Genomic DNA, 14207 nt, shown 5'->3' on the forward strand with positions numbered 1-14207 from the left:
CTTCCCGAGTTATCGAGTAGCATATACTCGTTGACTTAGCATTGTGTGTTAGGTGGTAAATGAATTAATAATAGCATGCGCATGGACTATTTGTGATTGTGTGATTGTGCATCCCCTTTTCTCTCTCACTAGCTCGGTGGAGCTAACCCCGTGTACACATTCTTTTTAGATTTGGATGCGGATGATTCTTGTGGAGCCGAGACCGTGATCGAGGATCGTGGCGATGGTTGCCACGATGATTGGCCTACGGGTTGTGCACGTTACTTGGGATCGTTCCGTTTTATTATTATTTTAGAGCATTGTGCTTTGTATAAACTTTTATGTTTTACCTTTTTGGTAGCTACTTGATGGTCATAGGAATTTTGTAATTATGTTACTTATTATCATTAGCAATGAACATCTTATGATCATTTCATTTACTCTTTCGCAAACTCCGACTGCCTTGGAATGTAATATTCCTTTGTCTTTCGTACTCTGATATTATTGTATTTTAATATTGGTTTATGACTGTGAGTTGGCCACTGCATCGAGATCCTGGCGGTGAGGCTGGAATGAGAAGCAAACCATATCTTGAGCAACTGAGAGTTGAACCTTGAGGCTTAGGATTACAAGAAAACCACCTAAGGAGAGCTTGAACGGAAGTCCTGTAGAGCTTTTCTCCCTGCGGTTATGTCCTTTTCTTTGGAGCCAAAAGTGAGTTTTAAAAACTCGCACTCTGCTTTTGTTAAAATTCTGCGAACATACAAATGAACGGATCCACTTGTCGTGAATTCGCTCCGCATAAAACTTGAAATTATCATTTTAAAACTATGCAGATCAACGAACGGATCCACACTCACGCGTCTATCCGTAGATTCGTTTGACTTCAACTCTCTCGGCCTTTGAGACTTCGAGAGCGCATTTAACGAACGGATTTGCATTCCACATCCGCCCGTTAGTCCGCTCTACCTATTTTCACGGAGGAGCCGCGAACGCACCGTGAGCGCCGTCGGCTTGTGAGTCCACCCGATTTCTTTTAAGATTTTTGAGCCTATTTTGGAGACCTTTTGACCACACCTATATGTGATGATCATGCGCCTATACCCTGATCGACCACCTTTGTTGTGTGACCCATTTGTGGGGACCACTTAAGTCTAGTTAATACCTTTAAATTGAAAGAGGTTAGGACTTGTACCGATTGGGCCCGCTAATAAGAACTAGCGAGGCATTGGTAATCGTTGTGACTCCTCTCTTACGAAAGGAGAAAATTTACCTTTGAGGATGAAGACCTTTGACCTACATGAATGTAAGGACTCAAACCTTATGGATAGGAAAACCTAAATCTATGCGGGTAGAGACCCTTAATGGGATGCGTAGAATCTAAACCGTGGGTAGGTACTAGGAAAGAAAAGTAATAGGCTGGTTTGGGCTGGTCTACATGTGATTGAGCCGTGAAGGTCATGTGTATTTGGAAGTTATTCATAACACCTCAGCTAGTGACGACTCTATTTGAACTTTACTTGGTTTATCTAACCTTGTTTAGACTCATGAGGAGTCCTACACAGTGATTTGATTTTCAAAAAAAAAGGGGACTTAGCGAACCGTGCACGAGAACTTCTTGTTCTTGTGAATTGACTAGATGTGATATGTCCATAGGGATTTGAATGTAATTATTGAATCTATGCCTACATATTGGTGTGATAAATATATATATAGATATCCCTTAGAACCTTGGACTTGTGTGACTACGGTGATTCTCTAGTACTACAAGTATGACCTTACCTCGACCTTCTTGTGAAACTAGTTGGAGCCCGACCTTGGTTGACCAAACCTTAGGGTAATGAATAATGAATTTAATGACCGAGTAGGTTAATTTATTGAGACACGCTTGAAGAGTTGACTTGGACCAAAACTATTAAAGGGTTATTGGTTCTCGAAAGAGGACCGATGTGGACTCTTCCTTGTGGGATAACGTGTAGTAGGTTTAAAGGTTGTGAAAGCTAAAATCGAAGGATGTAACAAGACCTTCTCCAACGATAGATATGAATGGGGTAATGGATCACCAAATGCGTTCCCTCCGCATGGGAGTGAACAATAGGAGATTCCATCAATATTCCAAATCATTCTAAAGTTGGGTTAGGTAATGAGACAACCAGATGTAAAAGCCTTTAATGTAAATCCTATGTTGGGTCATGGACAGGTTAAATCCTATAACCCAAGAATGACCAGAGTAGTGAAGGCTAGAGTGGTATCACCCGATCCGGAAGATCTAGGGAACCTTTGGTCCTTGAGACTTAACTTAGTAGTTGGAACCCCGTTTTCCTAGGTTATTGTGAACCACACCCCGCGGTAATGTGACCTGTAAGGAAAAGAGAATTGTGGAACGACTTGCTGTGACATGTAGGCACTGCCTCATCTTGATCCGACCTTTGACTTAGTTTAAGATGTGGTGACTTGGGATGTTGTTATCCAACACCCTTATCACTGAGACCCTAGCTGCCTCAAATTTCGGGGACGAAATTTCTTGTAAATGGGAGAATGTTATACCCGCCCGGGAGTATAATTAATTATTAATTCTTCCCTGTGACGCGTAGTTATCATTTACGCGTATGCCGGTGAGTTGTTCTCACTGGTGGTCAAACCCAGCTATATTGACCTATAGTACGAGGTTACCTGTGGAAACTAGCCGGGACCACGGAGGTTGCACTCGACGTGTCAGGTGAGTAGTTGACCAAATTTTATGTGTGCTTCCGCCCTCTCAAAGCCCTCGAAGTGTGGTCCAAAGGCCCCGACCTCTTATGGTGGGAACCACCTTCCTACTCGCATCGGATGCAAGGTTACCGGCTGCCTCCGACCTTGCATCCAATGTCGCGACAAGGACTCTTGTGGGTGAGACCCATGGCTAAGGTGCTTTATGGGTGCCCTGCCATGTTTGACCCTACCCAAATAGACCCTAGGTTACACTTATGAGGCCTTATCCAAACAGGCCATTAAAAGTGATTTTCTATATGAGAGAGAGGGGTAAGACTATTCCTTAGTCTTTCTTTTTCTTTTCTTTCCTAACCTAATCGTGAAAAGGAGGAGAGCTTTGAGAGAGGAGGCGCGAAGGAGGAGAAGAAGGAGAAGGAAGGGAAGAAGAAGAAGGAAATGGCTCTTGGGTTTGGAGCTTTAAAGAGGGCACATCTTGTGTATCTCGGACTGTAAGCAAGCCCCTTTTCCCCCTTTTTTCTCTCTTTCCCCCGCTCGTTTGAGCTTAGGTGTTCTTTGGTTGCCAGAAGATGGGGATTTCTTTTTGAAACCCAAAGGGTTAGCTCGAGTCTGTGTAGTCTCCCCTTGTAGGATGCTTTCCTATTTTCATTACAATCCTATAAAGACCTCTATTTTGACCTCTTCTGAATCTATTTGATTCTAAAGCTTCAACCACCAAAGAAAACCCCAATCTGGATTTTGAGCTTTTGATCCTTTAAACCCCCTTAAATCGTTGGATGTTGGGTGTTTTAAGACCTAAATAGACTCAAGACACCCCTCCTCTGTCCCTCGAGGCTTAGAGAACCAAATGGGACAACCCCGGGCTTTTAAAGACTTGAAATCACACTTGGGTTGCATCGAGGCAAGATCGCATGAGTCCGATGTTTGCCTCCGATGTGTCCCGAGCTCTGCAGGGAAGGTCGGAGGCAAGATCGCGTGAGTCCGATGTTTGCCTCCGATGTGTCCCGAGCTGCAGGGAAGGTCGGAAGGTCGGAGGCAAGACTGCGTGAGTCCAATGTTGCCTCCGATGCGGCCTAAGCTCGCAGGAAGGTCGGAGGCAAGGTCGGAGGCAAGCTCGCTGAGTCCGACGTTGTCTCCGATGCGCTTTTAAGGCTTATAACTTATGTAAGCTGTGGGGTTTCTCTATGAGGCCTCCCCTACACTCTCTCACACTCTTATTCACTTCCATGGCGCCAACATATGCGATGGAGTGATTTTTGAGCGGAATCGTTGCGCTTTATACAAATTCCATTTGAAGTAATTGGTGAGTGGGTTTGGGTATTGTTGAGCTTGTTTACTATTGCTTATTCATGCATTTATGAATTATATTGTGACATTATCATTCAAGCGTGATTGCGATATTTGCATTTATTCTTATTCGATGATGATGATTTGGATGATATGGATTTGTGTTGGGTTACGGCGGGGAAATACTGGCGGAACCCCGTATACGTGGAATGTATATTGCATCTCATTCTTGCCAGTATGCGTCGTGTTGTCTTGGTACCGGGTGTTAGATGGAATGGGACGTTGACACCCCGGATGTACTTCTCAACACGATAGGATTCATGTAGTATATCGTGGTTAGGCTCGGTTCCCATGCCACGACCCTTACCAGCAGGGGTTTAGGTGTTGGGTAGCAGAGCACTCTTGCTGTGGAGAGTTAGAGAGGCCGGGCAGGGGTAGTAATGGTTATCGGGTCCGCCTGCGGTGGTGATGACTACGACCGTAGCGGGCTCCGTAGTAATAATTGAGGTTGCATTGTGGTGAGAATGGAAGGATCCACAATGTCTTCCCGAGTTATGCGATGCGTATACCCGTTGACTTAGCATTGTGTGTTAGGTGGTAAATGAATTAATAATAGCAGCACATGGACTATTTGTGATTGTGTGATTGTACATCCCCTTTTCTCTCTCACTAGCTCGGTGGAGCTAACCCCGTGTACACATTATTTTTAGATTTGGATGCGAGATGATTACTTGGAGCCAGAGACCGTCGAGGATCAGGCGATGGTTGCCCGATGATGATTGTGCCTACGGGTTGTCTTATTACTTGGGATCGTTCCGTTTTATTATTATTTTAGAGCATTGTGCTTTGTATAAACTTTTATGTTTTACCTTTTTGGTAGCTACTTGATGGTCATAGGAATTTTGTAACTATGTTACTTATTATCATTAGCCAATGAACATCTTATGATCATTTCATTTACTCTTTCGCAAACTCGACTTGTCTTGGAATGTAATATTCCTTTGTCTTTCGTACTACGATATTATTGTATTTTAATATTGGTTTATGGCGTGAGTTGGCAGCATCGATCGAGATCCTGGCGGTGAGGTGGGATGACGCGTGTCACCCCAATCATACCACGATATTGTATTCTATCCCTTGTCGGGATAGGGGTGTGACAAAGGGAATCTTAGGTTATGGGCTCACCTCCTCCCCCTTCCACGATTTTTCCTTTCCTCTCCTTTCTTTCTTCATTCTTGATTTTCTTTAAATCCCTTTATTTTCTTCTTTTCTTTGACTACCCATATTTCTCTCCTCTTTTGTTGACTTACCAAGCCATGCATTTATTTCATGGGGAGCATATTTTCTCTCCATTTATTTCTCTTTTTTGCTCCTCTCTCTTTTCTTTGCTTACCCACCTTTTCTTCTAACTTTTGTTGACTTACTAACCCATTCATTTATTTTCTTTGTCTCTCATTTGTTTCCTCTCTATTTCTTTTCTTTTTGACTTAGCAAACCATGCATTTAAATCTCTCTCTTATCCATAATGTTGCTCCACAACTTCCATCAACCTCCTTTAAAAAACGTGGAGAGCTTCTTGGTCTTGTTTTCTTACTTGTGCTTTTTCCTTTCTTGTTGACTTTCCAACTATGGAGAAGATGTAACCCATGTGGGTATGTTCCCTACCCCACTTTATAGTAATCTTCCCATTTTATTTTTTACATTTAGAATGTGGGATCCACTAGATTTCTAGGTACAAAAATATACTTATTTGTTCCCAAAGGGCTTGATTCCAACATCTATAGCTTATGAGAGTAATTTGATGGCCATTAGGCTATTAAATCCCTTGGTTATTTTAAGCACATACTAAATATAGAAATCCTAACCAATTCCATATAAACATCTATATGTACCATTTTGCCAATACATATATATGCAAAGGTAAAGGTAAGGAGAGGGGGGGAGGGGTAAGGAGAGGGGGGGGTGAGGGGGGAGTCCGAGAGGGAAGAGAAGGACATGGACCTGGTAAGGGATTGGGAGGGGGGTTTGGGAAAAAACTTATGGTAAAGGTAGGCAGGGGGAAGAATAGGCAGGTTATAGGTGAAGAATGACTGGGCTTGGGCTGGGGGTCCAGAAGATGGGTGGGTTGGGATGAGAGGGGGGACTGGGCCGGGGGCAAGGATACGAGAGGAGGGGGGTAATGGGCCGAAGAGATGGGCCCAAGAGGTGAAGGGGGGACAGGGGCTAAGGGAGTGGGGCCAAAGGGAACAGAAGAGAGATGGGGTGACGTGGCAGGGGTAGGGAGCAAAGGGGGTAAAGAAGGTAATAAAGGGGAAAAAATGGAGGGCAAATTGGGAAGCGCGAGGTGATTGGGACATAAAGGGGGGGCTAAAAGTCGAGGGAAGTTCAAAAGGGGTTTTGAAGCAGACGAGGGATTCTCGGAGGGAGGGGGACAAGCACGAGAATGGTAAGGGGGGCAGGTCTTCTCCAGAGGTTCGACTGTAACAGCGCCGGAAAGACCAATCACGGCAAGGGAGCTGCTGAACGACCCAGAGGGGGTAGGTGAAGAGTGAGAGCCTCTTCTAAGCTCAAACGGGAAGTTTGTGGCCAGATGCAGGGGTGTCATCGCTGTGTTTGCGCAGTTGTAGGGAGCTGAGTCAGGGAAAACACCAAAAACGAGGTTCTCTTGCACCGTAACAGCTGGTTTGTTGACCTGCTCACTAATCAAGGGCATTGGCGACTGCAGGGGGAGCGGAACAAGAACCTAAGGTGTCTCGGTGAAAGGGACAGGCTTCGCTTCAGAACAAGCAGTGACACCGTTGACTACGGCGATGGCAACGGAGGAGCTCCTGGGGCGACGGTTGGTCTGGCGACGTTGGCGGCGAGTTCTCTTAAGGGTTCTGCCTCGGTGCTCTGAAATAGAAGAATATTCGAAGGGCACGACAACGTTAGCGGGGGCTTCATTGAGCGAAGCAGTAGCAGGAACCCCAGCAGGAGGAAGATCTGAAGGGGAAGCAGGCTGCGTAGGTACTGAAGCGATGGCTGCTGAGGCAAGGGACATCGTGGCAGGGCATGCAGTGTTTGAATGACCAAAGGACTTGCATTGCAGGCAGTGGGGGGGAATCCAATCGAAGCGCACAGGCTGAACAAACCAGAACCCATCTTCATCCTTGATGGAAATGGTTGAAGGGGGAGGGGCATCTGCCGAGATGTCCACACAAAGTCTAGCGAACGAAAGCCTGTTAAATTTGAGAATGTGCAGGTCCGTGCGAAGCGGAGTGCCCAGGACAGACCCAATACAGTTGAGACTCTCTTTGGTCCAGTATTGCAGGGGAAGACCAGGGAGATCTATCCCCAAGGGAATGGTGTTGAGGTCGACCTTGTGGAGGAGAAGATGAGGCTGCCACTGACGAAGGAAGATAGGTTTGGTGCCTACCATCCAAGGAGCACCATCCAAGGCGCGAGATTTGGCTTCGTCAGAGAAAAACTTGAAGAGGAAAACTCCAGAGTCAAGGAGGTGGGTGTGAAGCAACCCTGCAACTTTCCATTGCTTGGTGAGAGAAGCCTGGACAATGTTGAAGGATGGGCGAGAGCCTAAGAAATGTCCAACCAGGCAGGAGGTCCATTTCGAGAGTTCAGGGGAGAGGATTGAGTTGGGGCAGAGGGCGTAAGGAGCACCATCTTCAGTGGAGGGTTCAAAATAATGGAGGGAGGTGTCAAGCTGAGAAGGAGCCTAGTGTAAGAGGGAAGACCAGGAGGATGTGGGACCAGGGGTAGGTGTAGAGGGGTGGGTAGCATGGTTGACAGGGTATGGGGGGGCAAAAGTGGAGGGGGGTAGCGCCGGAAGAGGTGCAGGGGAGAATAGGGAGGGGAGGCGGTAATGGTGGAGACGGCGAAGGGCTGGAGGTGGGGGGAGAAGGGGGGTTCATCGTCTCATGTGTAATATTCCTCCACAACTTCATCCATTAACTTATACAAGTAATGGGTATCTTTGTTTTCACTATATGCATTGACCGACTTATGGAAGATTGTCCGACTGTCACAATATACAAGGAAATTGTTGATGGATAATCTTGTCGGTCCACTCCACCCATCACACATGATGATTGTTTGAGTTAAAATAAAACCGCAAGCGTACGGGTCAATCGTAGCTACGGGTCGAATACGAGGAGATATACGCCACTCTATTTAACTAACTTAAAAGTAATGCAAAGTGAACCAAATTAAAGTGTTAAATTAAACTAATTAAACTAACGAAAATCAATGCATCCTAACTCATAAGCATCTAACAAAATTAAGGGATTAAATCGGCATCCTAACACATGAGCATCTAACCTATCAAACTAAAGCGAATTGAAAGGAATAAAAATACAGCCACACATACTAACCATATAAAAAGAAATAAGGGAATAAAAATGCATCCATAAACCACAACCATATAAAATTAAAATAAAAGAAATAGAGGGGGAAGAAGAAGAAGATAGAGAGAGATAGAGGAGATGGAGAATGAGATTGAGAGTTTAGATAGTAAAACCTGGATGTGCTTGCATGAATGTAATTGAAAAACTTGAATACTTGCATAAACTTACCATGGCCTCCTCTTCTAAATCTTCAAGTCTTATCATCAACTTAAGAACTTAGACTAGAAGGCTTAAAACCTAAACTAGAATTAAGAAATTACAACCGAATTGAAGACTTAAATTGAAATTAAAGCATAAACTAAACCTATTATAACCATTAACTAAAAACCATAAAAGCAAACTAGAACTTAGAAAAGCCAAAAATCACAAATTAGAAGGAGAAGAAGAGAAGAAATTTCACTAAGTGAATGAGCAATTTTTACAAGAGAGGTAGGGGGTATTTATAGGTGGAAGAGAGGAGAAGAGAGAAGATGGAAGTGTAGGAGAAATATTCCATAAGAAAAGAGAATATTCTCTTCTCTTTCCTCTTTTACAATGCCTTGAATCCTAAGAAAAAAGAAAAAAAATAGAAAGAAGAAGAAGAGAAGATTGTTTACATAGACCTTCTATTTCTAGAAAAATAAACTTCCAATTCTAACAAGTGCTTCTTTTTCTTTGTAGATATCTTCTCCAAGCAATAAAATCAAAGATGAAAGCATCTTTGATTTTTCAACCTTCCATAGATGAGAAAATATAAATCTATCCCAAGTAGAATTCCAGAAGTGCCCTTGAGAAGTTGAAGGAGAGAGAGAGTAAGGGTGATGACTAGGATTCCTTCAAGAATAAATAAAATACCCATTCTGTCCTTCAGAAAACGTGGAGCATGGGGTGCTTATATAGGTCTCACCATTGTGTTCCTTGTGAAAAATCACCCAAAATAGACCCAAATTTCATCCAATTCGGAGTTGGGGAGCCCAAGATATCTCAAGTTGAAGTTGGACTATCCAGAGCCTTCCAAATGGAATCTTTCGGGTACAGTAAAGTAACTTCTGATAATTGCGTTAAGGCCCCTGAAATCTGAACTTCTGCTTCACTTTGTCCCCGTCTGACTATTAATAATTATAAATAAACCCCTGCAAACCATTTTCACGCGTCGTTACGGAAACGGCCATAACTTCTTCGTTTCAACTCGGAATTAAGTGCCGTTTGAACCATTGCGTAGCTGACTTGATGGGCTATGCATCCATTTACACTTCTAAAAAGCTTAAAAACATCTCCTTAGCATCATCTCCTACATTTTCACAATAATTCACCTAAACCCTGAAAAGCACAAGAAAGCACCGAGTAACTCTGTCCAATGTGGTAAAATGTATGTTTTATGCCCTAAGATTTCACACATAAATGTGCTCATCAATGATCATTCTATATAAAGGCCACTTCTCCTTGAACCTCTCAATATACACATGCACCTCTTGCACAATATCACCCAAGTTAATGTAGTCCTAGAATAGGAAATAGTCTTATTAAGAGCTAGGTAAAATCAGGTTCTGATCGAGTCTGCTGTTTGGGGCAGATTTGGGGCTGTTTAGGGCAAATTTAGGGTTTTGGATGGGAGTTTGAAGTTGGGTTTTGGGTCGAGTGTATCTAGCAGTAGGAGGCTGGTTCGATCAGATTTTGGGAGGATTCTGCTGGTTAAGTTGGGCTGGACAAAATGTAGATTGATTTTAGGGTTTTGGGTTTTATGGGGAATGAAGGGAATTAGGGTTTAGATGATTAAAACAGAAATTAAAGGGAGATTGAATGGGGAAGGAGAAGGAATGGAAAACAGAATTTAAATTCAAACTTACCACAGGATTCCACCGGCAGCAGCTTGAACAAAGAAGGATAGAGCCACCTTCAAAGAGAGAACCTCCCAGCCATCATGGCGTAAGGAGTCACAGGAGATCCACCTATCCTTCTTCCTTGATAGATCCACAAGGCAACACTCCAAGGAGCAGGAGCAGCAGAAGCAGCAATCGGCAGCCAGCAAACAGTCATTTCTTTCAAAAATTCAATTGTGGGGGAGCTTCCACGATTTATCTTATTTATAATATGGCTTTATGCCAAATCCTAATACAAATTAATTACCTCCTCACTTAAAATCGTGGAAGGGATCTAATTAAACAATGCTAATAACTTAAAAACCCTAAAAAGACTTAATTACCCCTATTAACTTAAATTAAAAGATTCTAACTTAAAACTACTGATTTAAAAAAAGATTCCTTACTAGCCAATAGGATTTAAGAACTTATTAGCCAATAGGAGCACTTCACTTGAATCAGACCAACTGAACCAATTGGATGCAACCAATTTAAACCGGTTCAATTTAAAAACAGAAAATAAACTAAGTATGGAAAATGCAAGCAAAATAAACCTAACCTATGGCTCCCTAATTAAATCTTAAGTTTAGGACTTCTTCTTCTTCTTACTTGGAGTTGCATCACAAGTAAGGCCCAACAATCTCATAAGGCATGGGTGGCTTAACATTTTCCGACAACGCTGAATCTCCTTTACCATAGCCTTGAAGTGGGGATCTTTGGCCTTGTGAGGTGGAATCATGGAACTGTGGAACCATCTGGAGATTGCTTTACCTATCCTTTTACTCAATGTTTTTGACTGAAGCTTTAATCTTCTGTTGGCCTTCATCTCTCGCTTTGTTGACATTAGGATCCATGTCTCGGATATCTGGGCTCTTCTTTCTCTTACCCTTATCACTCTTAGCAAACCGGTCAAGCATTCCCGATCAAGTTTTTTTGAAAAAACCTACCTTTCCCTTCAAGAATTCCTTTAATCTTCGATTTTTGGTTGTTGGATGATGCAAATGATGTTGTTCCACCACAGTTTGATTCATTTTTCACTATGGAATGGAAGCCCTAACAAGATCTAGGTGAAAATGGACTTACAATCCAGGTTTTCAAGGTTTTCACCTTGGCTGGAACCTGTTTTTTCAGCTTTCTGCACTCTTTGGTTTGTGTTTTGGCCAAAAGTGATGTTTAAGTCAAGTGTATTGATATGTATCGATACTTATCGAAACACTTAAAATCCAAAAAAAGGTAACTAAAAGTATGTATCGAGTATATCGATATAGATCAATCGTATCGTATTGACATGTATCGGTCGATACATATCGATACACTCGATACAATATAATTTTTTAAAATAAAAGAGACGTATCGGTCAGTATCGTATCGACAATGACCGATACCGATACATATCGGCCTATACGATATACAAACCGATACTTTAATCCATGAATTCTTAAGTAATTGTTATAAAACATTTACTTAAATTATATTAGGCATAAATAAGTGTTTGTCTTGGTTTCTGGCATAAGTGTCTGTCCTGGACTACTGGTTTGTGGCATAAATAAGTGTCTGTATCCCAAGATTTCCCCCCGTGATGATCAAGACCACCTAAATATGTGTCTGTATTCCAAGATTTCTCACCGAGATGACCGAGAACCACCGAGATCTCGGCCGAGACAGTGCATTTCTCCCATTTTTCCAATGATCTCGTCTCGGTTTTGCAAAAAACCAAGATATAACCGAGTTCTCGGTGAGTTCTTGTTCCATGTTTATGTGTTATGCTCAATTACTGTTTTCTATAGATCTTTCTGTGTCAAGAATGATATTTTTTATTTTTTAAATCTAGTTTTTCCTGTTAATGGGAATCGAAACCAGTCTCCTCTGATATAGAATCCCAAACCTCTTGGAGAAATGAGTGAACTGGCAGATGGTGCACAATTTCTTCTTCCCTAAGGCACACTAAACAAACATTAGTGAAGAAATTACCTCTTGGAATTAGATCATCAACTTATGAATGAATGAACTAATTTTGTCGTTGCTTATAAACAGAAAAATACCACCCCCCCCCCCCCCCCCCACACACACAAAAAAAAAAAAGAGTGAGATCTATCTGAATGCCACCTATCAATCGAAAAAGTCAAATGTGTTATACCTGATCCTTGTTGTGCGACCCCCTCTCTCTCTCTTGATAGGCAAAGTGAAGAGAAGGGTATTTTTGGGGTCTTCAAGATCTCTCTAGAAGAGACCTTCAACCAGGCCTAAGTGCTGATATGACATTCAGATCTGGTTTTATTTAAAATCCCCTGATTCTGCCTATTTACTGAACCAGACTTGATTCTTGTCTAATTACTTTAAATCCAGCCAGTAGTTTTGAATAATATTTTACGATTTGAATTAGCCAGCCAATAGTGAAATTCAACTAGACTTTGAAGGTGATATGAGTCTTTGGTTTTGAATAATTGGATTTCTCCCTTTATCTGAATTTTAAGTTTCAAATTTGCTTATTCTAATTACTCTTAATCTGACAGTGGGTTTACTGTTGTATTCTGAGGATCATGTATTCCGTCTGTTTGTGAGTGATTGATGGAGTTTAACCTTCATTTGAGAAGGTTGACTTTTGTTGTTCTTTTGATTGGAATCTTGCAAGAGGGGTGTTTAGCCTGAACCTAGGGTTCATCCGTCCTACCCCCACCAACCAATCATGGTATTCTTTTTCCAATTAAACCTAGGCTCTGTGAAAGCTTAAAAATTCTCTGTGTGGCTCTTGAATGTAACACTTGTTCCTATCGCAACTGGTTCTTATGAATTATCTGCTGCACAGTATCATATATGTCGTTATTAGTTTTAACACCTGCCTGCTATTATTATTATTATTATTATCATAAACTTCACTATCTTGAAAGGTTATGCTTGATAACTCCTCAGTTTTCTTTTTATCTTTTCCTTTTTTACCTATAATACTCTATAAAAATTTCTTCTTTCCATAATTCTCAGGTTGGAGGCCATTTTAATTGGCGGTGGGCATTCTGGGGAGAGGCAATTTTGATGCTTCCTTTTGCTGTTTCTGGATTTATTATTAAACCCTTGCAGTTGAAAGGTAACTGCTTTTTCATATTCTTTTAAGTGACTTCCAGTTCTACTTTTTAATGCAATCGTTCTATTGTGCTTACATGTTCCTCACTATTTTGAACACAGGTTTCAGTCTTACTGAATCAGAAAAAGGGTTGGAGCCTCCAGCGACAGTTGCAGGTGAAGTTGAAGGTGCTGTATGTTCCTTTATTTTGTATTAATGAAATGCTTAGCAATTTGGTACAATTTACATAATATATGTTTCTCTTTCTGACAAGAGCCCCTTTGCACCTGTGGTCCTCTTCGTCACAATGCAAGAAAAGGTTAGGTGCTAAATGTTCCAAGAATCCAACACATGCGTTTTCCATAAAAGAATAATGCAATGTAGGGGAGTTGATATCATGCAATAATATTATTTCAAGTCTATCCAAAAAGCATTTTCCATAAGAGAATAATGCAATGTAGGGGAGTTGATATCATGCAATAATACTATTTCAAGTCTATCCAAAAAAAAAAAAAGAATTTCTATTCGTCTTGTATGGATCTAATCGCTTTCTCCACACCAATTACTTGCTTTCTCGCATCTTGCATCTTTCAGTCTTCAACAGTACAGTACTAATACCTAGATCTTCATTGCAGATGCACAGGTTTCAGATGGTAAAGTTGGTGTCGTTGCAGGAAGTGAGGAATTTAATCATCACAACTCTAAGAAATCTTTTTTGTGAGCGCTTTCAATCCAAGCTCCTTCTGTGACTTCTTTACTTCTTCTTAAAATGAATGCATAATTTGGATTTTGTGTTATGTCCATGCTGACCTTATTTTTCATTAATAATTTCCAGTAACTTTCTGAAGGGCAGTATTTACCCATACCTTGCTCTCTGGTTGTCACACGTTTTTTATGTTACTGGGAAATACTATTTCTAATACGTTGTTTTACAAG

At 41.8% G+C, this 14207-nt stretch overlaps 1 protein-coding gene across 2 annotated transcripts in view; it reads left to right on the top strand.

The window, feature by feature from the left end:
- LOC122662051 (probable sphingolipid transporter spinster homolog 2) overlaps positions 1–14207 on the top strand; it is a 96461-nt gene that overhangs the window by 47160 nt on the left and 35094 nt on the right. For both annotated transcript variants that reach the window (XM_043857607.1, XM_043857606.1), the window contains 3 exons: positions 13193–13295; positions 13394–13459; positions 13907–13988. In XM_043857607.1, the coding sequence (XP_043713542.1) occupies positions 13193–13295; positions 13394–13459; positions 13907–13988 (251 nt within the window). The remainder of the gene's footprint in view (positions 1–13192; positions 13296–13393; positions 13460–13906; positions 13989–14207) is intronic.

Source organism: Telopea speciosissima, chromosome 5 (assembly GCF_018873765.1).
Source record: "Telopea speciosissima isolate NSW1024214 ecotype Mountain lineage chromosome 5, Tspe_v1, whole genome shotgun sequence".
In the NCBI taxonomy this organism is placed as follows: Eukaryota; Viridiplantae; Streptophyta; class Magnoliopsida; order Proteales; family Proteaceae; genus Telopea; species Telopea speciosissima.